The sequence below is a fragment of the Folsomia candida genome, unplaced genomic scaffold, assembly GCF_002217175.1.
Source record: "Folsomia candida strain VU population unplaced genomic scaffold, ASM221717v1 Fcan01_Sc007, whole genome shotgun sequence".
NCBI classification, from domain to species: domain Eukaryota; kingdom Metazoa; phylum Arthropoda; class Collembola; order Entomobryomorpha; family Isotomidae; genus Folsomia; species Folsomia candida.
The window spans coordinates 5938038-5964266 of NW_019091199.1; the positions used below are offsets into that span (position 1 = coordinate 5938038).

A 26229-nucleotide genomic window follows, 5' to 3' on the forward strand; every position below is an offset into this window, starting at 1 on the left:
AAGAAATCTGACCCAGAGATGATCTTTCCTTTCATTCATGACTTGTTCCTCGTTAAATATTTTGAATCTTTTCGAAGAAAAAAAACTGATCACCTCGACTCGACACGATACACGTCTCACTTTCCGTTTCTACTTGTCCGACAACTTTTTGAGGAGAAAGAAGTCGTCGTTTTACGTGCATATTACACAATATTGAAACTTTCTTCCCTTGAAACTCGTTTCTTACCTTGAATGATAAGTCTCGATTTCGTATTTCCTCGAAACGTTCTCAATTTTCCAGAAATTTTGTTTTTCACTTATTTAAAAACTGAACAGTTTTTCATTTCAACACATAATTTTGTGTAGCCTTTCTTCTTCCCTTATCTTATCCGACAACAATCCGCAAATCTTTATGATTAACAAGTCCCATTTTATTAAATCGGCACTTATCCACCAGACACAGTTAATTAGGTATGTACGGATTCACTGAAAATGGGAAATTGAAAACACTCACGAAATCTCACACACAAAAAATATCACTGACAGCAAAAGTACAGAAATCAAGAAAAAAGAGATGCACTCCAACAGGGAAAAGTAAGACTTTTTCCTAAATCGGAATTTTAATTTTGAGAAATTATGAATAATTGTTACAGATTTTGGAAGACAACGGTGTATACGAGTTCACAAGGTGTATGTTCACCCACTTTTACGTGTGGCGTTACAAATTTGACCACATATGCGACGACGACCGACCACTGCGACACAAGGCGTCTCTCTCGTGCGATGTTGAAAATCAAACTGAGATTGGAGTCTGTTTGTCGAACTGAAGTGTAGGCCAGGCTCAGGCTCAGGCATAAGAAGCGTACATAAAGTAAGCAAAATCAAACCAAGTAAATCTTTCGTATTTGTTTCACCCCACAACAAAAGACGTTCCTTTCGTAGCGTTGGTGGTGGTGATGGTGGTGGTACTTTACGTGGAGGGCTTATTGCAATTAGAAATTTGGTGGAAGGAGACAGTGAAGAAAAATGCATGGGGAGATGATGTTCTCTGAATTGTATTCTTCTTCATCGTAGTCGTCGTCATCAATCGTAATAATAACTCTTCTGCTACCAACCACTGCACATTATACTACTGCCCTACTAAGGAAAGAAGAAGGAATCATTTCACCAGAGTGTGAAGTAGCGTCGGTAGGTCCGTGGTGGAATAAGGTTTGTTAGTTAAATCAGACAGACATCCATCCTAATGTTGTCTTATGTTAATGTGTGTATGTATGTACAAATGCGTATGTATGTGAGGAAGGTAAATAAGGGATCATCAAAATTTTGGGGAAGGTAAGAAATGGAATAGGTGCAATTTACTCTCCTTCATATTATCGTCATTACCGTGGATTTGGTGGTGGTACAGGTACGCGTGGAAATTACTCATGAAACAGGTGGATGGATGGATGGATGGTGAGAATTCGTCTTATTTGGTTTTGGCTGAGGAGAGTGAAGAAGAAAGAGAGAAAGAGTCCCGTTATTTACGTGAAGAATTTGGGTAGTGTGTCAGTCTCGGCGAAAAACAGCGAATTAAGCGTATATGCACTTCCTATCTTTGTAAAGGTGTATGTATGTACATATATTGGGAGCCGTATGCACCGCAATTACGAGATTTACGTGCTAAAGATAAATCCACAAAGTCATCAATTGTGAAGGAAAATTAAGGCATGAATACACACCGTTTAGAGGAATGAATCCCCAAAAATGTGGGAATGCCAAATATTTTTTAATAATTGTGATGTAAAGGAAATACCAGAGGCTGAAATGAATGAGAAAATTGGGATGATTTGCCTTGTTTTTTGGTATTTAGTGTAATCCCCCGGCATTTATTGGCTGATTAGCATCTCCTCTTCTGATTTATTTAGTGTAGTGCTTAAAAAACTTGATTAAAATGCGTATGGACGTATTTATTTACATGCGAATTCGTGATGATTCGCAAACACAATATTTGCAGATATGATTATTAATATTTTTACCCGGAGAGGGTGAAGATGACGAATGAATGGAGGAGATGAGATGATGATACTGCACTATTTTAGCATATTATTTATTATCATTGTCCGACACGGTAGCATCAACGGCAGCATGAGACATCACATCTTAACAAGTAATGAATCAATAATATCAATGAAATCAATCGGTTACATCTCGAGATTACAATGTGTACTTAATTTGCATAAATGATTCAAATATTTTTTCGGCTAATCCTAAAACCAAGTTCGTCACGGTATGCATACATATTTCGTTTGACAGTAGATAATAAAAAATTAAGCTATATCCGCCTCTACGTAATGGTAAATATTTGCCTAGCTAGCTAACTAATACCCACACCTCCTTCATCCACATTCCAATTGTTTATTATTTTGGCAGGATTAATGCCAAGATGAGATGCGGTACGGATGAGATGCAAGTAAATTTAATATGCATGAAAATCGGGTACTCTAAAACAATACGAGAAACAATTTAGCATCGCAACAACAACCTAATTTCATTCTGTGTGGTGGCAAATGAAAACTTCCAATTAGTTACAAACACAGGGCTTGAAGGCTCAGAAAAGTAATGAAGTAATGCATCTCAGGCATGTCATAACTCATCAAAGAATTGGGACACCTTTCTCACCGTCCCCGGGGACTAGAAGAAGAAGATGTAGTCGTTCTGCTGGGATTATCATATTTAAGACATAGCAGAAATTAGGATTAAGTGCACGTGTACATACATACATATGCAGAAACAGTGGCCGCGGAAGGGGGAGGGGACAGAGGGACAATGTCCCCACGGTTGTTCGATGTCCCCATCATGTCCCCATGTTATACAAACCCTCCCTCCCCTATCCTACAATGTTAATGTCCCCAGAGGTACCCACAGCTTCCGCGGCCACTGTTCAGAGGAGGAGGAGGAGGATCTCGTAGATTTTTTAGGAAGCGGATCAACCCTGCCAGGATTTATTATTACGGTAGAAGAATGACGCCGAGCTGCTTATACAATTACATTTATGCGCATATTTAAGAAATGTGTGTTTGCTAAATAAGTACGATTTAAGACAGACACAGATTTAAAGTCAAGTACAACTTCTTAAAGAAGATATGAAACGAAATGAACCGCAAAAATTATCCCATTCTTTCTTTCTTCACAAGTATTTCGTTGAGGTGGGATGGGATGCGGATGAGATGTAAATATCTGAATGTAGTACAGAAAAAAGCGTAATGTGGGTAACTTTGAGTGTGACGTGTTCTACGTGTTATAATAATCTGGAGGCTTTGTCAATGTCAAGATTTCAATTGTTTTTCTTGTCGAGCTACATCGCTACATCGTACTTATTTTGTGTTCAATCTGTGTACACGTAATGAGATGTAGGTGCACAAAAGATGCACATTTTTACTCGGTGACATGACAGTAGTAGTAGCAAACTAATCAAGGTTAAAGGAATTTTTGCCACCACTTGTCACTCTACAATGGAATATTTGAATCGCACAAATCTTTGGATGACAGATTACCACATCAGGAAGGAGAAGAAGAAGATCGGCCTAATTTACGTACGTACGCAGTGGCCGCGGAAGCCGTGGGGACATTAACATTGTAGGATAGGGGAGGGAGGGGTTTATATAACATGGCAGATGATGGGGACATCGAACAACCGTGGGGACATTGTCCCTCTGTCCGCGGTCACTGTGCGTACGTACCCTTTACGAGCAACTACCCCAAGGTGGTAACAAATCATTTATGTATAAAAATCAGACCAACCCATCCATTATTTTGTTTAATTTGACCAAAAGGAAGATGAGATGATTTCCCAAAAATATTTATTGCACAACAATCAACATCACATCAGTCGCAATACTGTACTTACTGTATTATGATTTGTGTGTGTGACGAAATGTAGATCAGTGGAGTGTGTACGTATAAAAGTCATGTTTTATTTGAGGTTTTATACTCCAAAAAGCGGACTAAACTGTTTCCCCGTGAAGAAGAAGAAGTTACTACTGACTGACAATTGCAGACTTTGTGTAGAAATATAATATACATAACATAACATAACAACTTGACATTATGTATCATCATGTTAACAAAAAAGTGGGATGGATCCACATACTGTACACATTGCGATAAATTGCTCACAAAAAAAATCACTTTACTACGACAAAACTGAGACAAATTTCGTCGAACATGATTATTTTGCCGTAGTTTTGAGTGGATTTTTAAAATGGGCAAGGCAAGGCGATGAGCTGAGTGCATTCGTTATTATCGGGCGAGGAGGATATGATGATATTATTCTTCCCGTTGTTACAAAAAGTGTGTAACGTTTATGTGCATATGTGTAACACTAAAAATTTCAGATGCAGTGGCCGCGGAAGCGTGGGGACGAAAGGACAATGTCCCCATCATCTGCCCATGTTATCTAAACCCCTATCCTGCAATGTTAATGTCCCCAGATGTCCCCACAGCTTCCGCGGTCACTGTAATCACATGCATTTATAGATGACACTAATTTTCACAATTTTTTCTCTACAAGAGACAAAAAATCAGTCCACATTAGTCGGTCGGTAGACATGTAGGAAAGCACTTTTACTAATTAGAATATCACCCCGGATAAGGAACGACTCGTAAATGAGTGAGCAGCAGTAGTAGCAAATCAAATCACGCATTAATTGCAGGCACGCAAAACAACTTGTAAAAATAAGTAGAGCACATTTTTCATTATTTACTAACGAAATTTTTTTGGAATTTTGAAAAGAAAAGACGAGACGACAAATTAAAAAGGTATACATTTGGCATGATTAGAATATGTGGAGCGAGGAAATTAATTGATGTTTAATTACTGCATTAAAATTGTGGACAAAGTTTGCCTAAAAATTTGCAAGAGTAAAATTAAAATTCACCACGTGAAAAAATATGTCGTATTGTTGACTAAATAATTTTAATTTATTGGTCCAATTCTTTCATCTGTATTTAAAAATAGAAAAGAAAACTAGATCAACTTTTACCTAGTCGACTTATTACTTACTTATTGGTACCACCCAATTTTCTCGGTACTTGTGCCTCAGTGGCCGCGGAAGGGTGGGGACATTGTCCCCACGGTTATTCGATGTCCCCATCGTCTCCCATGTTATGTAAACCCCTCCCTCCCCTATCCCACAATGTTAATGTCCCCCCAGCTTCCGCGGCCACTGCTTGTCTTCTCCACTCTCGAATTTAAAATATTATTTATTTATGTATCAGCCCTTTATTTCAGACGTGACTCACGCTTAAATCGTGGTATGAAATGTTTTCTGAATAATAAAGACACAGCGAGGAACGGATTAAATGGCGAAGAATTAAAATTGCGATCGAAGTGAAGATGAGATGAAAACCATCGTCGTCGAGTCGACAAGGTATCGATTTCACTGCCCGAATCCAATTACCAATATCAATATTATTTCTTTTTTTTGAGGGCACGGGAAAATTCGTGATGTTGTTAATACAATTGGAATAAGTGACACTTCATTGTTTCTTAAAGAGGTGGATTGCAATTTAAAGGGGAGAAAGAAAACGGTGGTAAATTCACAATTAAAGAAATCGACACGAATCAATGTCATCCAATCAGCGGTGAAAATTTTATGTGCGAATTAAATCAAAATGTTGAATATTTCGATTTTTTTTTACTTAAGCTGACCTAAAAACTTAGTGGGGTCGTTCATTCTTTTTTTCGTAATACGACGTACGTACGTAATATCCGTATCCGGTCAGGTAGGTAGGCAGTTATCCATGCATGCTAAATATTTTGTACATTTTTGCACTGACTGACGTATGCAGCCTGACTGACTCATTCACTTTTACTTTTGTCTTAGTTTGGCCAAACCCAAACTCTTAACCCCAAGAAGACGAAGACAATCTCAAAATTATACGAGACACAGAGTCAGTCCTGTTGTTTCTAATTGCGTAAAATCCAGTTATCTCATCCCAAACGAGGATGTTGAGAATATTGGAATGAAACTGGTTTTAAACTGCATTTGGTATTGTGCACTGCAAAAAATGAAACTCGATGATAGCGTTCAAATACATAACCAAGAACTTCCAATATATATACCTCCAAAGTATTTAGCACCATTTCAAAATTTTAAATTTCCAAATTTGTCGCGAAAACTTGTCAAATTTTTTTTTTCAAGACGGACTTTAACCTAACAAGATAAGTAAGATAAGATCAAACCCTAAAAGAATCCCAACATCCGGCAGTTTTCACATACTTACATACCTAATTGTCAACACTTTAAAAGTAAAATTTAATTTTTTTTTTGCATATTCATTTCTCACAAAGAGATGACATGCCGATACGGCAAGAGCTATATATGTAAAGTGTGTACAAAACACTTCTTCTTCGTTACACTAAATATTCATTATCTGTTCTTCTTTCCTTATTGTCATCCATTATCCGAGCTCATCACGAAACCACGTATTTAGTAACATTCACACCAAACATTGCTCTCTTAAAAGGACACTTTTTGACTTTCAAACTCATTTTGTGTAATGGATGTACTTTTGTGTTAGTAAACATGTACTCATCAGCACAAAGAGATATGCGTACTATTCACATGATGGGGACAATAATAATTATCATTGTTACCATTTATTTCTCTTGTATGCATTTATTACAAAGTATAAAACATGGCGATGATGACAATGGAGTAGGAAAGGGGAAAGTTAAATTTAATTTGTAACTTAACTCAAGTGTCCAATCCAAATTTAAATTTCTGAATTATTTACTTATTTATTACGCGGATTAATAAGAAATTTAAGGGAGCAGGAATGTAACGTCATGCACAAAACAAACCTTGGATTTTGATAATGTGTGGAAATTGGTCTCATTTTTTATTTTTATTTTGAGGACATTTGCATTTTCATCTCTCTCCTCGAATTAATTTATGCCTACATTATTACACTTTTTGGTACACGTACATAATAAAAATAGCAATTTTTTCTTGACAAATCTGGCCCAAGGATTAGGAAGGAGAAATTTTTCGGTGTTATTACGAACGATCTTCCTAATGTATCTCACACCCAAAAAGAGACGAGTGCTGACAGTTGTACATACTTTTATAGATATAAATATTCAACCATTGTTGAAACAGTGTAAACCCAATAAATTGCTCTTTTTAATAAATGTCACAAATAAAATAGTAACGCTAACAAATGATTGAAAACCTGAAAATTTCTCCATTCTTCTTGTAAAAAAGGCAATTTTGTTGTCAAATTTATTTCATGTTTAGAGTTGTCGTCTGACCAAAAATAGTAAGCAAGTAAGCGAGCCATCCCATAATAATACGGCTTATTATTAAATAGTTGGTAGTGTCACTATTTGCAAAGCAAATACCGTCAAATATTCCCCCTGAAAATTCCTCCCCGTTAAAAAACATCTCATCCAATGTACAGTTTGCTTTCGAATTTTAAAAAGTAAATCTGAACCGAGGCCAACAATGCAAAGGTGGAGCGGATGCTGGCTGGGAGTGAGGACCATATGCAATCTTTTCCACTACAAGAACTCAATAATACTCATTGTATTATTGTGTGAGATTCATGCTTAATCCGTCCAACGAAAGTTTCACCCTGCCTGCCAATCTCGTAAACGAAGCCTTTAGTACAGACAACAATACCCCCAAAAATTCAAGATTAGACGCTTAGCTTTTTTAGCAATGAGAGTAAAACTATCCGAGATAAATTTGTATTTTGCAAATTTGGAGCAGATTAAGAAATGATGATGGCGAAAAATCGGATAATTTCATTTCACTTCTTGATGATAAAAAATACTGCCAAATTTTGTTTTTACTACGCATATTTTATGTACATACACTTAACTAACCGTGTCTCTTTTGGCGTGTGTTAGTTAGTCGTCAGGTGGTAAAGTTATTTATTTATTATTCATGCATGCACATTTTTGTTTAAATGTGGGTATGGGTGTCAGTCTCCAATCAAGAATTAGAATTCAAAGGGTTGTAAATTACGGGTAAGAAACACTTTAAGAAAGAAAAAATATTAAAGATGTGTACATATTCATGAACATATGCACGTACTAGGAGTTAGTAAATACCTATGTTCGTGTTCACATTAGGTTTCGTAAATCTTGGTAAAATGCAAAATTAGTGAGGACTCAATGAACATGTAACAAATGGTCATCATCCTGTTATTGATGCACCTGTTGAACAATCATGTTCATTGTAAAATTCTTCTTCTTAAAGGACGAAGTGAGAGTACGAGGTGTGGATCTCCTCCACCCTTCTTCCATTATTAGCACTACTTTACTAAATAATTCTTGTCCCCCATTCAGAAATTATTCTACGATACGTTCATGATCTAGGTCTTAATTTGAATTTATTTAGTTGACGAATGCGACAGAGGAGAAAAATACAAACTTTCATCGCCAGAAGAAAACCAAGAAGGGATGAATTCGAGACGCGAGTTAAATTGCTGATAAATCGAGTATAAATGTAAATTGAACCGATTGTGTGAACAGAATAACGAATGAGAACGAGAGTGACAGTTTAATTTTAATTCACAATTAGCAAGACAGACAGACATTATTCATTCACTTACCCACTGTAAGTAAGCGAGTAAAAATGTGGAATTTAGTGGGATAAATTGTGCTCATTTTGTACGAAACCTTTAAATGTGCACCGTTGCTATTTAAACTGAAATGTATGTGCAGTTTTTCTTTTAAAAAAGAGGACTACACACAAATAATGCCTGCACTTTTGAATCGAGAATCTTATCCGAAACTTATCTCGCAGGACAGTTTTGTTCTTTGGTTGGTGGAAATTGGGCCATTTAATTGTACATGTTTTGTTTTTTGATTCATGATGTTCATTACTCCACCATGCTATCAGAATCCACCATGAATATATAACAATGACGAGAATAAATGGATGGTTGAGACAGATTGTTTTCCGTAAGGGAAATGGTAAAATAAGACTTGTGTATGTATCAAATGGCTTTATTGTGAGAATCGCACTTCAACTTCACTTCTCGTTCCCTTGTTTGATTTGACATTGACATTTGTTAGATTGGGTTTGATGGGTTGAAGAGAAATCGAAATCTGTATCCAAATCCACACCGGTTCGCATCGTATATTTTGTTTGTTTTATATTTAAAAGTTGAGCAAACATGGAAAATGAATTAAACGAGTGCACACAGCTTCTAAGGATAAGTAAGAAGATGGCAAGTAAAAGTATTTATGTACACAGATAAAGTAGAATTCCGACAGAAGACGGACTCATCCATGTATAAATGTCCTTGTTTATATAGGTTTTAATTGTTTGAACTGTGTAATTGATGAGATCGAGATGAGAGTAACCAATTGATAAGTACCTATCTAAGGGTGGATAATGATGCTTCCGACTTTTGGGAGTGGAATATGCATCTAAAGACCAGTGGCCGCGGAAGTGTGGGGACAGAGGGACAATGTCCTCACGGTTGCTCGGTGTCCCCATCATCCCCCCATGTTATATAAACCCCTCCCTCCTCTATCCTGCAATGTTACTGTCTCCACATGTCCCTACGGCTTCCGCGGTCACTGCTAATGACATACTTATGACTTGTAAATACATATTTTTACTGTGTATGGTTCCTCAATACCTCCTCCCGGTTCTGTTTGCATTGTCAATGTGCATGCATCTTTAATTATAAATACGTCGTAAATTGTGTCCGAATGAAAAAAGTTTTCAATTTAAAGATGGACTGACATTCAATCATATAAAGTTTGAGTGATTGATTATTGATTTATGGATTGGACGGATTATCGGTATTTATTTGCTCCCGGCCAGAAAAAAAGACGGACAACATTGTATTTCAAAGTCCAACCGGGAGCGATGGTCTTCCGATAAGGAAAATAATCAATCATTGTTATTTTCCATTTATTTATTGCGAATGGTTGAATTTGTATGGTTTAACGCCGTTTAAATTATTTTGAGTAAATGTAATATTCTAGTTTGCAACGTAGATAGAAAGGAAATTGTTCCGTAAATAATTTGGCACATTTGCTAAAAAATTTTGGACAAAAATTCAGGTCATTTTTACAAAACTCAGTCAATTTTCACCCGTCTGTGTCCGAATTCATGAACAAAATTCATTTTTGCACAGACAATCGAAACATAAAGTTGAACAATGAAATCTCATCACAGCACTTTTTGAGAGTGATCATTAACAAAATCCACTCGGACAATTGCACCTCCTTCCTCTTTCCCCCACGACGTTAAACATGATCATCATATTTCTCTCCTGTCTTCATTATTATGCAGAATATGTATATGAAGGAGGGATAAAGGAGGTGGAGAAGAGGGGTAATTACACGTCAAGTAGACTTTTGTGTCATTCTCAAATTATTATGGATAATATCGGGATCAGAATTGGTACACACTTTTGTAATAAATCGCCTCCGTCATGATGACCCACACTTCTTAATTCTTTTAGGGTGCTGGCTGATCAAACAAAAAAGAAGGGTGTATAATTTCTTGCAGTGGCCGCGGAAGGGTGAGGGGACAAAGGGACAATGTCCCCACGGTTGTTCGATGTCCCCATAATCTGCCCATGTTATATAAACCCCTACCTCCCCTATCCCACAATGCTAATGTCCCCACACAGCTTCCGCGGCCACTGAATTTTCTAGAATAAATAATAAGCGTCGTTCGTGGACTGAACTTGATAAACTAAATATCTCCTCACTTTTTTTACCGAGTGAAACATTTCACTTTTTGTAATTTATTTAAAACAAAGAAGTCTTACATTGTAAATATATGGGACATTTCAACATTTCTTTCCTTTCAAAATTAAAATGTAATGTATACAATTTTCTCTGCGTAAAAGTATGAAATTAACCCATTCAAAAATTTGAATGATGATGAAATGGAAATCCTACATTATTTTCGTCATACGTAAAATAGCATTCTGAACTCAATTGTTTTTGTCTGCTTATAATAAAAAAAGAAGACGAAGAATCTTCATTTCATCCTCACAGATAGTTCGGCATCATCATCGTGATGAAATGAGTCCTGCTTGTGCCAACTCAATAACAATGAGGGTGTAAAATGTAATGTTGTCGAGTTTGAAAATTGAAATAATCATATCGCCAATTATCCCAATTCTCATTCACTTCTGGTGCTGCGCTGGCTGGGCTGCAGCTACCCTCAATTATTTATTAAGCTGTGCTTCGTAGTAAGTAAGGTCTAAAGTTGGGGGAATAAAATTCAAGTAGGAGGCAGAAAAAATGGCCAACAGTCCGTGAAACAAGCTCATCTCTGAGATATTACTATTTTATTCGTCTTCTTGGTCAGTTCGTGTGGTTTTCCTTATTAATTTCTCACTCACTCACTCACCTCGCGTAAATAAAGAGTAATAATGATGATAATCCTTCAATATTAAGATGAATGGGGGGTGATTGTTGTAATAATGTCAGTAATAACAGGGTAGCAAGGGTATAGTTACGGAGTGAGATAGATAAGTAAGCACTACTTGATAAGGTGAATATGTATATCAATCATGTCATCTGTAAATGCATCGACTTGCATTTTTTATGAAAAATGAGACGCCAAAAACATAAAACTTTACAAATGAAGTGTTCAAATTTCAACAAAAGTTTTGGCGTTAGGTGAAAATGAGACTTTTGTTATTATGCACTCGGCATAATTTGATTTCTTAAATAAAACCGAGATTTTGTTTAAACCGTGGTTTTTTCCTGAATGTATATTTCGTTTCGTTTTTAACCTCACACGATGACGAAGTCGAGCTCTTTCTTTATTCTCTACTTCTTTTTTTTAATGGAGCTATTCCCAGTAGGAGACTTTTCCCAGTTGGTGGTTTGGTTACCAACAGGCTTTTCATCGGGACAATGGGCAACATAAATGTAAAACATAAACACAATTATGCCAACTTCGTCCCTGACCAAAAGAGCGAGGATGAAAATAAAGCAGCAGCAGATACGCCGAGTTTGCCATGGTTGGCGGAAGTCGGCTTTGTTCTCGAATAAAATTTGGGGGCGATAATTGCATCTGTCAACTTGGCAGAGAACAACTCTTCTTGTTCTTCTTCTCCGAATCTAATCTTTGCAATCGCTATGTTTCGAGATGGAAAAACAAAACGCGGAGTGAGCGATGACGACCTGAAGAGAAAGATGTGAATGGAATGCATACAAAGAGAGATGGCCGATTATTATTTGAACATATGTACCTGCTCCATTTTCGGCAATGAACATGTCATAAAAAGTGTCAATTGTGTGAAAAACAAGTCTTTCTTGGAGATGAGAGTCACAGATTACGCACTTTTTTTGCGTCACCACCACTTTCTTCACATACTGTAACTGACACGAGATTAAGAGATATGCATGATTTGTGGACTGGACTGGATTTTATAATTGGATCACTTTCTACACATAAATATCCAGAAGAAGAAAAGGATACAAATTGAGAACAAATTGACCCCGTCATAAAATATGCCTAACTCTACATGCGGATTAGTTCAGCCCCAAAAACTCGTAGTTGGGCTAAAATAAGCTCAAACTTAGATAATAACATACTTTTAATACGTAGTTGAGGTGAAGGTAAAACTAAGAAGATTCCGACCAAGGGAAGGAGGAATTCTCTTTGTTTAACCAGAATCCCGTTACAGATACGCAATTCCAGGCTAAATTTATATCCTTGTTATTGTCAGCGTCTCACGACATCCACACCGCAAAATGAAGGGTTGAAATGAAAATAAATGACAAGCAGAAGTCCCAGACCACCAAAACTCCAGATAAATATTAAATATCCGACCGACCAACTTCCGGGTCCCGTTGGGTAAACCTTAATCGCAATAATATATCTTCGAGTTTGGTACCCTTCACCCTGTCCATCCTTCACCTACGCGTACTTAAATAAGTACCTGTGCGTCTACGTATCCATGTCTTGCGTGGTCCACTGCCTTAGTTCTGTCATCCCAACGTAAGTACACGCTGGTTATTATTATTTATGCCCGAGACCAATTTCCCTTTTCAGATTTTATGTCTTTCTAAAAATAAAATTATTATTGCGAGGACGACCACGACCCTTCCTTCCTAAACAGAATATTTACTTATGGATCCCCATCTAAACAGGACGCTACTACTAAAAAAACTAAAAGTGCAGCTTTATTTAGCCCGAGTTAAGTTGTTATCAAGAATTGACGACCACAAAAACTGTATATTTTTCGAAAAATTTTGCTCATCTGAAAACTTGATTCGTAATTTTGCATATTCTACATGTGCATGTGCAAAATTCCAAGTCGATACATTGGATTGTACGTTTTACGAGCGTAATCGATAGACAGACAGACAGACAACCATGCCTGGTAGATAAGCCTTTATACTCTCCCTAAAAAGCCGACATTTTCTTAAGCAGCGCTTTAATAACGTCTAACAAGAGGAATTATTATGACGGAATGAGAATGGACAATTAATACGTGACCAACCAAATTAAGGCAGCCGCACTATTTGCATTTTCTACATACACACACGATGAAAGTGGATGGATAGATGAAGAAAAATCCTTTTTGGACATTACCAAAAATCGCCCTGCACCTGACCATCGAATCGTGTGGAGCTGCATTATATCGTAAAAATATGTGTGTATGCATGCACAATTTAAAACTCTCATCATACGAAGAATGGGAATCCTTTCACTGCCAAGGAAGGATGAAAAGTGGGTCAACCAACAACGTGTAGCATTTCTTCCTCTCTCATCAACATGATTAACATCGTCTTCTTCTTGAGCATTAAACTAAATGTGCATCCAAATCCAACACCCTTTCCTTCCTCCTCTTCTTCGTTAATATATGTGCATAGAGAGAGAGATGCACTACCACCACCAATTTCTTGCTATATGCAGCTGCCGTATCTTTCTGCATTCATTTTGGTTTACAGATACTTGGTTATGCCTGCATTTTCAGATTGGTTAGTTTGGGTGAGACGAAGCTTGTGAGATGGACGGTGGGCATTGTTGTAATGAGAATGTCCAAATCTAAAATGAGGTCAAATTCCGACTCTGGTCTACATTCATGCATATGCCGAGAAACGAGAAACACAAGTGTGTGTGGGTATTGGGGAGATTATTAAAAGTAATTTTGGGCATTATTTTGAGCAATTAAGTATATTTTTTAATTAATAGGCTTTAATTAATTTTATATCATCATGCAAATATTGTGAGGTTAATATGTATGATGTTCGAAAGTTACATGGTAAAGATTGGAGTTCATTGGTGGCAAAAAGGTTTATATAATGTATTTACTGCTTATAAACAGTGGCGGGTAAACCGGGTATGTGGCATAGGTGCCACCTAGGGGCCCCCGCGGAGCGGGGGCCCCCAGCCTGGCGTCATCCCGGTGCAGTGCTGGGTAAACCGGGGAGGTGAGGTATTTGTGACGTAGGGACCCTCACGCAGCGGGGCCCAGCACGCATAGTCCCGAGTGGGACTATGCGTTTGTTACAAGAATTGCAAGCGAATTTCTAAGACTAAATTCATGGATACTACGGCAATGCAAATATAAGAATTAATTAGTTGCATTTACTCATGTTCTAAGTAGCTTGCGAAACCACGAACAAGTGGTTCAGCAGCTACATACATACGTAGATAATGTAGACATAAACGAAAAAGGTACTATTTAAGGGTTCCAATCATTTTTGCACGTTATTCCGCCAAATTTCTGCATGTTTGCCAGATAAATAATATTGAATACAAGTGGGGGCCCCTTGACATGCTAGCCAAAATACTCGATTTTTAACGTATTCTTGCGATTCATGTTGTTGTGCATACTTATTTGGTCAAATAGAAAAGAATTAGTTCTGTTTAAATTATTAAATTTCTCTTAATCTAGTCTTTAATCTGTTATCCGGGTTGCGAATTCTTGGCTTCCCGTCTTGCCGAATGAAAGTCAGATTAATTCTTGGCAAATAATGTAATTTTCACCGTCAAGCTAGAACTAATGATTTAATTCAGTTGAAAAATTGCGTATGCCTGCTAACTTAACTTAGGCATGCTCAGGGCATTTTCACTGAAATAACTTATAAGTTATTCACGCTCATAAATAAATGAGAGAACCCTTATTTTGAATTTAATTGAATACGAGTATTGCCAAACGTGAAGGGATTTTTGATAGATTTTCAGCATCTGATTATGAGTTGTTCATGACTTTTCAAAACCGCTACAGCATCTCAAATTTTAAACAAATTTCAAACATTAAAGTACACGTTTACTCAGAATTGCCTTACATAGCTTTACAAAATTCCCTTACCAAAAATATCTATAAGGTTTTCAGTTATTTTACTGTATTTTGCATTTGCTAAAATTTTCAAATACATGGATGAAAATTTTAAATGTCACGTTTTTAGAAGTGTATTTTCCTAATTTGAGGTAGGCAATTTTCAGGAAGCTGGTTTTTAAATTTGTGACATCGGCTGAAACTAAGAAAAGTAATAGGGTTTTGAAAAATCCTTAGTTTGTCCGAAATTTAATTGAAAATTCCGCCACGAAAATTGCGAAAACACGCGCCTTCAAGCAAAACTCTAGGTTTCTTTTTTGCTGAGCAATTTAAAATTAAAGGTCAATGTCGAAGAGGCCCAAGTCTGCACGTTGTAATTATATTGAATAAATCATCACAAAAAAGTCACATAGGGGCCCCGAGCTGGCTAAACCCGCCACTGCTTATAAATATTGTAGAATTTTGGCAGGTCGGAATTTCCGACTCGGAAAATATGTGGAATTTTAAATGAACAATACACAGCACATCTACAAAGTTGCTTACTTTATTTTCCAGTTTTCCAAATTTAACCAATGCGACGCTCCACTATTGCAATTCTTCTTCTTTACAAAACAGGTTCAATCAAGCTGGCTTCACCAAAATTTTGTATGAATTTGTAATTGAGAAATACCGGTCCAACATCAATTTCTCTTTCGTCCGTCAGTCAGTTCACCTCACTTTTTTAAATCTTTCACGGAACACTCGCTTCCTAAATTTACTTTCACAACAGATAACGGTCCAGTCAGTTAGCAATAAAGCTTACGAGATACACGAGCTATGTAAACAATTTGTTCATGTATCTTACATACAGTATTTTTGCATGCAAAATGCAGCCAAGCCTGTGTACGTAGAATTGTCTGAAACGGATCCTCTCTTCACGAAAAATATTACGGTCTTAATAACTCAAATCTGCTTTATCACATCATCACAAAGGAGTAATAGTTGGGCAGTGGTTTAGTAGATCACTCACTTGCAAGCTCGTGTCAGGGTAAGGATCGTGTGAAAATTTAGGTAGTCTTATTTATTTACCATACGAATTTTGCCCTAGACGAATAATTCTTAAGATGATAGTGCTACTTAATTTGCTCAGAAGGAATAACGCACCGCGGTTGTTGCAGAGATTAAAAAAATAAACAAAAAGTGTTAAGATGCCGTTAGTTATATATGGCTGCGTGATGGTAGGAAAGTTAGTTAAGTTGTACATATTGCATCTCTTGGTAGGAGGATGGATGGATGATAATGATGCAGTAATTGTATTTTGCTTGGTAGTGAAATGATGCCGAATACATTTGTAAAGATGTACATATGTAAGTCATTTATCTTTGAATGATGCATATTTGTGCACTTGCGGATACTGATACGCACGTCACGATCGTACAGGTGGATGTATGAGTATGATTAAGGAAGAAGATCACCCTTACAATGGCGATGCTAATTATTAAATGGAGTGGACAATGTCCTTTTAAAAGCGTGGTTGGTTTGTCCACCTCCCCCACACACAAAAACTATGGGATACAAATTGTATGTGTGCGAATTTTGTATAGGAAAATTTGGGGAATAACGGTGTCGATTCATTCGTTCAACAAAGGTGCAGTAGGATACGCATTTTGTAGGGATTATGAAAAAATTTATAATTAATACGCATAATTAATGTACAATTTTAATTCCGTTTGGGAATTTTGCAGGATGTTTGAATATTTCAAGAAAAATAAAAAGGTTGATGGTGGGTTGCCCGTTTGTTAGGATTAAGATTGATAAATTTTAAGCAATATCAGTAAAGTGTGAAGTCGTTCTTAAATTACTAATTAATTCACTCTCAATATTTGTCATATACTAGAAAAACATGACCTTACCAAGGAAAACTAACATACACAACAACCTGCTGCGAAATGGCGTTAACGATCTAATCGAGAAATCCTACCACGCCACACCTCGCCCACACCCAAATTCCTTTTTTCGTAGTTTTCAGTTTTACTACTCGCTGCATAATCAAGTCGTCTTTTACCTTAACGGAAGTCTATAGTTTGGCAGAGACTGCAGTTTTATAGAGGATGTTATTTTTTAAACGTTGCATCTCTCATCTCATTTTAAACCCACTACTGACCTCACGTACGTATACATCTGCTTAAATACGTATGTATGTACATATGAATGAGAGACTCCTTCTTAGAAATGGATGCATTGTTCATTATGCATTTTTTATGAATGAATGAGTCACCTGGATGGGTGTATGTACATAAAAATATTTAAATTATGGAAAGCAATGCATATCGTATCGCAATTATAGCCAACAAACAAACACAAAAACAATGGGCATAACTGTGTGGTGACGTTAAGAAACACTTTCACCCGGACAGACCGGATGTCATCAATAAGTAAATGTGACGGACCCAAACCCAATTTGCGACAATACGTAGATAAATTCTACATATGTCGAGTTTTTATAAATTTCATAAAATTTGGCGATATTCTTCTCGTACAAAATTATGTTAGAAAAACAAAGTATAACAACAACCTTCACCTAACTATTTATCTATTTGTACCAAATACGAAACATGAGGCACAAACATCACGCTACTTTTGTATGTTAATGTAAGTAAACGTGTGCAACTAAATAATTGAAACGTATCTAGGAGCAGATTTATAAAACACGAATTCAATAGAGAATTAGTCCTGCTTCGCTTATTTCTTCTTTGAAGCTTAGTGGGCAGAACTGTAGGTAAGTTAAGCAAAAGAAAAAAATTTCTCCTTCCACAATTGTTAATCAACAATCGACAGCTCTCAATGAAATAAAGTCATCAATTCTTTAATCTGTAAATAATTGAATTGTTTTTCAACCTTTTTCTCCTAAATTTCGACCATTGATATTATTTCATCCAGTTGAAGTAGTAAAAGAGGAGACCGGCCACGACGACATGTTAACACGTCAAAAACAAGCGAATCGACATGATTTCGACGAATTTAAAGGAAAGTGAATGCTGCTTAGGAAATTATAATGGAATCCTCGTGCTGGTTAAAAGCCGTCATGCCATGCAGACCAATTATTCAGGGATGGATGAAAGGGCTTTAAATTGGGACAAATAATTGTGAAATGGGTGCCGCGCATACATAGTTTTCAGAAATTTTCAATCCGAATCTAAAACTATGTGCAAACACTGATTTTAGAAACTCTAAATCCAAATCTTAATTAAGGGAGTACTTGACTCTTTAAAAATGTAAGTACCAATTTCTCCCAAAATTTGTCTCATAATGAAATCGAGTATGAAATGCAATGCATCGCCAATTTTTTAAGATTACGACAATTGTAAACAAGAAATTGCATTATCAAGATTTTACTTCCACACCACCACAAGTAGTTTCGTTGGACTCACCTGTCAGCAAGTCGTAAGTATGAGATGATATGATGCTGAGCAAAGATTATATTTCGAAATTGACTTTTAATTCGAAATTTGGCAATTTCCATCCCTTTGTTATCGACTCAGAACAAAGGAGCGGAACTTGGGTGTAGGACACCACCGCCTCCACCTTTGACATCGTTTTGTTGAAAGTCATGCATCGTCATCAAAAATGTCTGTACATATGTAATGGCATGTCACCATACAAACGCACACACAATTGTAATCACGAGGGTTGAGTGAGAAGTGACATTTTTCTACAGAAGAGAGAAAGCTAAAGAGCAAAATTGTCCTGACGAAATGCAATGAGTAACATTGAATTAGCAACAAAAACAAACAATGCAATGTATAACATTCATCATGTAATGGAGAAGTTTGTAATTTTTTAGAGGAAACCACAATTAATTTTTGAGGAATTACGTAAAAGACAAGGCAGACACTTAATTAGGCTACATAAATTGGTGACATTTTGGTAAAATTGTGCATCAAAAGTCATGGAATTTTTGCTCAAGTGGCTGAACTGACCTTTAGAGTGGAAGTATGAATGAGTGAAAGCCATATGTGAAGTCAATGCTTATGCGAGGTCAATAATTGTTTGTGATGGGGAAATTGGGAATGTTTGGTGACAGGACAAACAAAGAAACAGTTATTAATGGAATGTAATTTGACTTTAATTATAATTAAATATTTTACGTTATATCACAATGCTATTTCTTGAAGAGTGAACAATACGCACACTTTGACCATGGCCGACAAATTAAAATGACAAAACTGTTAAAATCCTTTTAAGAGAGATACCTAAAATCTACACGTATGTAAGTGTCACACAAATGGTGAAACTTTAAAGAATATTTTGCACAATTTCAAAAATTTTTTTGAGCAAATTCACTGTAACTAACCTGTAAAAAATATGTAATTCTATTATAGTCGTATTATGCAGTGATGCTCCGTGTCTTGGGGAGAATATTAAATCTACTACGCTCAAAACAGTTAAGGTTACACTGTGTAATTTCTCACATACCTTAACGTTTGGGGGTAGTAGATTTAACATTCTCCCCAAGACACAGAGCATCGCTGGTTGTATGTAGTATTTTTTCTAAAATTAGTTTAAGATTTGGTAGGACTAGAAATTATTCCAGGAAGAGAAGGAGTCTCGTATGAAAACACTACCGAAAAGAGATCTCCTCCAAACCGATTGGCCAACCACTTGTTCTTAATCACTGCCAACTTTATGACTTCACATTTAAACTTGGTGTAGAGATTTGTATGAATTGTTCGCCCCATTCCCTCTATAATTACGAGGTCTGTTTCCATTAACATAACTAGATTTATCAGGTCTTGCGATACTCGAGATAAATCCAGACATGGAGACGCCTGCCCTGTTCCTGCCAGTTTAAGTTGACCAGAATCCAATCCTTCGCGCAACCACTGTTGACTAACGGAGAGCTCTTGAAGAAGTCCAACCATTTCGGGATAAGTCATGTCGTTTACGGCAGGGCAGGAGTTTGAGCAAAGTATCACCTAAAAAAGTTTACATATTTCAATTTTCTAAACTATTACTATATTGAATTGTTAATAGACTTAAGTTTTATTAGCCCGTACTTACTTTTGTGCCTCGAGAAAGAAACTCTCGAACAAAGGGTAGCACACCCAGGACAAAATCAAAACCAGAATTATCCACAAAAATTGCCACACATTTATGAATTTTGGACGGATCTTTAAGTCGGTTTATCCATTCGTCTAAACGGTCGACGAGCCAAGGTCGTTTCTGAACCTTTGCTCTCGCCTCAGCAAAGCCAAACTGGTCTGGACCTTCGAGGAGGGAAGTAACCTCTCGAGCTCCCCAGTCGAACACGTTGCCAGCAAGGAACGAATAGATAAGCTAATGAATGCATACATTACGGTTACGATTATGTTCAAACCGGTCTTTCATTTAATTTTCTTAAATATGCACATACTTCTGCTTGGCGATCCTTCCACTTTAATTTGTCCAAATGGTCAAGTTGTAATTGCAGCTCGGAAACGGCTGCGGCATTTTCACATTGCTTTAAATTCCAGTATGGATCTGGGAAATCATACTCTCGCAAACTTTGCTCAAAAGTGTCCAATAAACTTCGAACGGTAAGAAGACCATATGCACAAGGGTTAGATTGTAAGTAGTTGAGACGAGATTTCAGTTTTTGTCGACAACGCAGAGCACGGTCTGTCGAGGTGGGTGAATCGGTTTGGCTCTCCATTGCAATTAGTGTAATTCGTTCAACCCAACCTGCAGGATATCAGTACTGATTATAAATTTTGTGGACTAATGACAACTAATTTTTTGTGATTGACTCACCTTGAAAGCAGGTTAACCAATAATCTCTCGCTTCAACTTCCTTTGTGAGGTCGACACAGTCAGGAAAATACTCAGAAGAGGAGCAAAGCAAAGGGAAGAAGCCAAAGGGTCGCTCCGTTCGATCGATCTCTAGCTGTTCGACATTAATTCGGAGAATATCACTAGATTTTTTCCTCGTCAACTTATGACCGAGACTGTTATGTCGAAGATGCAATTCTGGAGCAGTTGGGATCAGCTCTTCAAATTTAGGGATTTCTGTTGAAATAACCAGAAATTAGTATACATTGTATAACATTTCATAGTTTTTTAAAAAGTTTTATTGGTTTTATTTTACCTATTGTTGGTGACCGTTGATTATCCACGTGAATAAGACCAGAACTACTTCCAGCAAAGTTTTCTTGCCACGAGTACTTTTCACAGTCCAGTTCCTCTGTTCCTTTAAGGAATGCTCCAATTGCGCCAAGATATCCTTCATGTCGTAAAAAGAGCGCTTCCACCTCCCCCTTGCTCCAATACTTGATTGAATAACTAACAGCGTACATTGAGAGGGGATGATTTCTTAGAAAATAGCCACCAAAATAGATTCGCTTCAATCCATGTTGCAAAGCATAAAGGCACGCGATTTGCCCAATATCGTTGGAAATGGTGAAGAGAAGGGAACGAATAGCGTCATTAGGGTTGATATCATTCGGACCTTGGGCAACCGCTTTGCCAAACGACGAAGCAATTAAATCTCCAGGAAGGCCTGAGAACATGTCTTTTTATAATATTATACAAAGCTTATAGTTTGTGTCGATTTATTTCATTTACCTAATTTCGCGTAATCTCCAGCATAAATGTCTCTTACTAGCATGTCCACATTTCGATGATCGCCCTTCTCCGCCATTGATAACAATTCGTCAAATTCCGTCACGGATCCGCCGGTGAGGAGTGAACCCAGTCCCCAAAATGTTCCACCCCCTGATTCATATAATTATAATATTAGCTGAGATGCACCTTACAAAACTTGTCAATATTAAATATTTACCCGTCGCCGTTCCTCCAATCCGCTGATATTTATCTTCACCCTCGACCTTAAGAATACTGACCCCAGATCCAATATTGACCAGAAGATAGGGGAACATGACGGGGCCCGCTGATTGAAAGCGGTACTCGGGATTTTGCTTCCTTTCAAATACAAACGCTTCGTCGGGGACATTTTTCAAGAGAAAGTTTGCTCCTTGGATTAGACACGAGATTTCATCTTCTTTCTCCAAAGTGAGACCAAGCTTCTCCTGGATAAGTTGCGAATACTTGTAGCTCCCACCACCTATTTTACATTAATTAATTAATTAACCCGGGCTATACATAATTACAATTTTAAAAAACCTTAAAAATGTGACGAATTTTAAACTCACCTGTCGCCTTAATTCTTTTTCCCGTCGAAAAAACGCCATCCTCCTCCTGCTCCACTCTGGGAGCTAAATGTTTCTGAATAAAGTCCAAACATTCCTCAATAAATAAGGTTTCAAACTTGATAAAGTGAAGACGCGCCCCTTCCCAGACGTCATATTCGAACTCATTCCCCCCACTTTGCGACACCTGACTGGAAGATAAGTCCTCATCTCCAGATGTCGGACTGCTACTCGACGGTGGTGGCGGAGACGTTGGCGTCGCAGGAGGAAATGGCGACTTTGACCGTGACCTTATTCGTCGGTGTGAAACTGTAGAAAAATATGCAATTTTTGTAAGTGAACCACCAATGTCAATGGCAAACCGTTTCGCGTTCTTCAAATTGCGGAACAGCGTTTCACTCGTGGTGGGGTCGATGACGGGTTGATCCGTCGTTGATGATGACCCACCCCCCGACCTTCCTGACCCTTTTGGCGATTGGGAACGGATGGATTCTTCTGAGGCTTGATTTTGTGCAGCGAGTAGATTTATTGACTTTACGGGGCATAAAATTTCCCCTGGGGGTAATTCAGTGTCACCCATATTTGGTTTAAAACTTTTATAAAAATCCGTGCATGTTTTAATTGATAGTTTAACTAAATATTTACACACAATAGACACAGATCTGACTTCAGAACATGAATGTAAATACTATAGTATTTACATTCATGCTTCAGAATCAAACAAATCAGATGATGATAGTTTATTGACTTTTATCGCATGTTGCTTGTGCGTGGTTGTGTAAAGTTCACGGGTTCACGTGTAATAAGCTGAGCTAATCATGCATCACCTCATGATCACCTTTCGTAGGTTATCTTGACTCAAAAACGCTGAGTAAACCGTGTAAGTGTAAAATGACGAACATTTGCAAATACACAACTCGATTTTCAGCTCGCACGCTTGCAAATGACAGTTGGGCAATGTGCTAAAAATTTAGTAGCATATAAAATTAGAAACATTTTCATATGAATTTGCAGTGACTTGTACTATTTCATATTTGGAGGAAAATTCAGAAAAATCAATTTTTACAAAGGATGAAATAATTCTAGGCACGTACTTATAACGTTATAAAATGAACTACTTTGAAGCATGCATATTTACATACATACATCACCTAAATAAGTCTTTCTAATTTTTCGAGATTTATAAAATTCCAGTAAACAAAAATGTATTTTAAAAAGTTTTTCATCGACGTCAATAAACCTCAAAGTTTTTTACTTGACTCCAAAGGAGGAGACGCTCTTCTTCGTTATCTTCACGATTGTATTCATCTTCATAGTTGCGGTAACGCGGATCAAAAATGAACCATCTAGAAGGCAAAGATTTTAAGGGTCATTATGTAAACTTATGTTTTATATAATTTTATATCGTATTATTACAAATAAATCAGAAATCCTGGAATCGAAAGGGCTGCCGAGAGGAGGAACACTGAGCCAGGAAATGTTCCCACATATTCTGCATACATCCAACTGTAGAGGGGGATGAATGCGAGGGGTGCAACCGTCTCGAAAATCATCGTCAATGAAACCGCTTTCCCCACGTCGCTCTTGCCCACGATTTTGGATAACATTGACCTCGCAATGACGTACAACAGAGCATTTAACATATCCACTGCTGGAGCTGTTCGTAAAAAATTATGTAAGGATACGAAAAATATTGCGCACAATTCTGGGAGTGTTTCGTTTTTTGCATTGTAAAGCAAGAAATGCAAGGTGCAAGAAACTGGGAGAAAGTGCAAGAAAAATGCGCCATGTAGCGACGCGCCTTATTAAGTATAGCGGCGGAGCGTAGTTTCTTGCGCCTTGCATTTCTTGCAGTGCAAAATAGCTGCAAAAATCCACTTTCTCGCCGTTATTTCTTGCAAGTGGTTACTTTCACCCGAAACACTGAATTGTGACTATTTACTTGCCTATATAAATTGTGGTATGATTTATGGCGAACGCATATATAAAACAGGCGGCCAGTTGACTCCAGCCAGAAATGAAGCCGATGCATGGGTCGCTAGCTTGTAACCATTTGCTAAACAGCGTCATAGCCACGCTCATCCCGATAACTTTTATGACGTTGTCGTAAATGGAAAAGTAACCATATTCAACGACATCCCAACCCAGACGTTGACGCAGAAAAAGGTACAGGATGGAGGAATCGCCTAGAAAATAGTAAAATATTTATGTATCATCTTATTAGCTTTGTAAAAAAATTTCCAATTTTTGTACCATGAATTGGAGCCGCAGCCAAAATATGGAGAATAATTATCAACCAGATAACCACCTTGCCATACAACGACCTTGGTTTTGTTAAAGGTCTAAATACTTGACATAGTGAAGATCCTAAAAATCCGCACGTTGAGGAATCTCTTTTCATCTCTGATCGTTTCATTAAACTTGAATAGTTATTGTTTCTAAAATCTGATGGGGCCCAAGTTTTCTTCTTTAAACCAATTAGCACAATTACTAACGTAATCAGCGAGCAAATTAACGCGACTCCGAATCCGACTGTGTTCGGGTATTTCACATCAGATCGGATAATCAAATTCAACAGACCAAAGCCAACTAGTGCGCCCAGTTGATAAGCAGCACTGAACATGCCGGTACGAAAAGTACGTGACGAGAGGTTCGTAATGTCGCAAATGTGACCATAAGCTGACATAGTAAAACCTACTTCCCCCTAAAAAAAGGTACAATATCTTCATGTTTATGCTTCTCCCAGATCTCCCAGAGTATTCTCTCCGATTTTGATTAAATTAGTGTCAATCGATCACACAAATTAGTATGAAATTTGCAAAAAGACGCTATCTGCAAATGCTCAGGTTTAGAAATATTTGCATCAGAAGTGGAGAAAGCACATCCTAAAATTAACTTACACTTTCTAAATTTACCTACCCTTCGGATGCAAATATCTCTGCCAAACCTGGGCGTTAGTGGCTCATGCCGTTTGCAAAATCATATTTATTAAATTTGTGATCGGTTGAGACTAGTTTAGTCAAATTAGGAATTATTGTTAGTATTTAATTTTGTCAATTTCTTACGCCAAGAATAGAACTCGCCGCGGATGTAATTATGGCCAGCCAATACGGATCTATCCTGTCGTATAGCAAGGACCCAGCTAACATGCCGGCACAGGAGACCGTGTTTCCTACTACGGTCAAAATTAGTGGAGTTCGTCGCCCATTACGGTCACTCCATGGCCCCGCAATCAGAATGAATAGCAGTTTGAAGACGTTGTCCACAATTGAGGAGTATTCTTGTACGCTGGCGACAACTTCTTGAATTGCTATTTCCTCGTCTTCAAAAGACCCGTTACTAAAATTTAGTAAATTAAATTATTTAAATACGAATATGAAATTTATCTGATTATGTAATGGCACAAACTTTTTAACGATTTCGCTGCAAATTTCTCTACTATTATTTCTCGTTACGGTGCAGACAGATTCGATAAGCACGTTTTGCATAAGCGTCCCACTTAAGACGACAGAGATCATCATGAAAAAGCTGGCCGGCTCGATTGTCACGGATCGAAGTTTTTGAACCCATGATTTTAATTCTAATTTTTTATAGCTGCAGTAAATAGAATTTCATATCAATAAAATTGCATAATTCAAAAATTATTTACATATTTCGTATATTGCTGTTACCTCATTTTTATTACCTCATTTGCCCACTTTTTCCCATTCCAGGCCAAAATATTCTCCTCAGTTTTGTGTTGTTAGTTATATGAAATTAAATGTTACACTATTTAATAGTGCTTAATCGCAAAAACTTAACCATGTGATTTATGCAAGTG

General features: G+C 37.3%; 3 protein-coding genes across 11 annotated transcripts in view; all 3 read right to left on the reverse strand.

Moving 5' to 3' along the window:
• The window catches only part of LOC110852240, a 29096-nt gene extending 12725 nt beyond the window's left edge, over window positions 1–16371 (reverse strand). Inside the window, exon 1 of one of the 2 annotated variants that reach the window (XM_022100252.2) lies at window positions 15790–16371. The gene's annotated coding sequence lies outside the window, so the exon portion shown is untranslated. Of the gene's footprint in view, window positions 1–226; window positions 784–15789 lie in introns of those variants that run through there. The other variant, XM_035853750.1, reaches the window with a different exon arrangement.
• Window positions 16372–19326: 2955 nt separating this feature from the next.
• LOC110852134 (4'-phosphopantetheine phosphatase) lies at window positions 19327–23338 on the reverse strand. Of its 8 annotated transcripts, none has more exons than XM_035853784.1 (10): window positions 23237–23338; window positions 22413–23042; window positions 22043–22324; window positions 21826–21975; window positions 21350–21760; window positions 21016–21270; window positions 20639–20946; window positions 20287–20562; window positions 19805–20201; window positions 19327–19598 (listed from the first exon to the last, which is right to left on the reverse strand). In XM_035853784.1, exons 2-10 carry the CDS (start codon window positions 22987–22989, stop codon window positions 19522–19524), a joined length of 2733 nt encoding a protein of 910 aa, XP_035709677.1. In that variant the 5' UTR covers window positions 22990–23042; window positions 23237–23338; the 3' UTR covers window positions 19327–19521. The 8 variants fall into 8 exon arrangements, 7 of the variants coding, with proteins under 7 accessions (XP_035709677.1, XP_035709676.1, XP_035709681.1 ...); XM_035853783.1 differs by having other exon boundaries at window positions 23158–23297; XR_004835289.1 differs by having other exon boundaries at window positions 19327–19579; window positions 19702–20201; window positions 22413–23297.
• Window positions 23339–23415: 77 nt separating this feature from the next.
• On the reverse strand, window positions 23416–26148 carry LOC110852694 (proton-coupled folate transporter). The gene is made up of 7 exons (XM_022100804.2): window positions 26081–26148; window positions 25818–26003; window positions 25475–25748; window positions 24663–25113; window positions 24356–24595; window positions 23826–24066; window positions 23416–23755 (listed from the first exon to the last, which is right to left on the reverse strand). Exons 1-7 carry the CDS (start codon window positions 26083–26085, stop codon window positions 23641–23643), a joined length of 1512 nt encoding a protein of 503 aa, XP_021956496.1. The 5' UTR covers window positions 26086–26148; the 3' UTR covers window positions 23416–23640.
• Between the last annotated feature and the right edge of the window lie 81 nt (window positions 26149–26229).

What these genes read in the sequence shown, in the direction of transcription:
- LOC110852134 (XM_035853784.1), bottom strand. Translation starts at nt 22,989, where the DNA reads ATGGGTGACACTGAATTACCCCCAGGGGAAATTTTATGCCCCGTAAAG. An exon ending in GATTGGAGGAACGGCGACGG is followed by an intron (nt 21,976 to 22,042) that starts GTAAATATTTAA and finishes TATATGAATCAG; the next exon opens with GGGGTGGAACATTTTGGGGA. An exon ending in TCAACGGTCACCAACAATAG is followed by an intron (nt 21,271 to 21,349) that starts GTAAAATAAAAC and finishes TTATTTCAACAG; the next exon opens with AAATCCCTAAATTTGAAGAG.
- LOC110852694 (XM_022100804.2), bottom strand. An exon ending in CGGCGAGTTCTATTCTTGGC is followed by an intron (nt 25,114 to 25,474) that starts GTAAGAAATTGA and finishes ACCTTTTTTTAG; the next exon opens with GGGGAAGTAGGTTTTACTAT. An exon ending in TCATACCACAATTTATATAG is followed by an intron (nt 24,067 to 24,355) that starts GCAAGTAAATAG and finishes TTTTACGAACAG; the next exon opens with CTCCAGCAGTGGATATGTTA.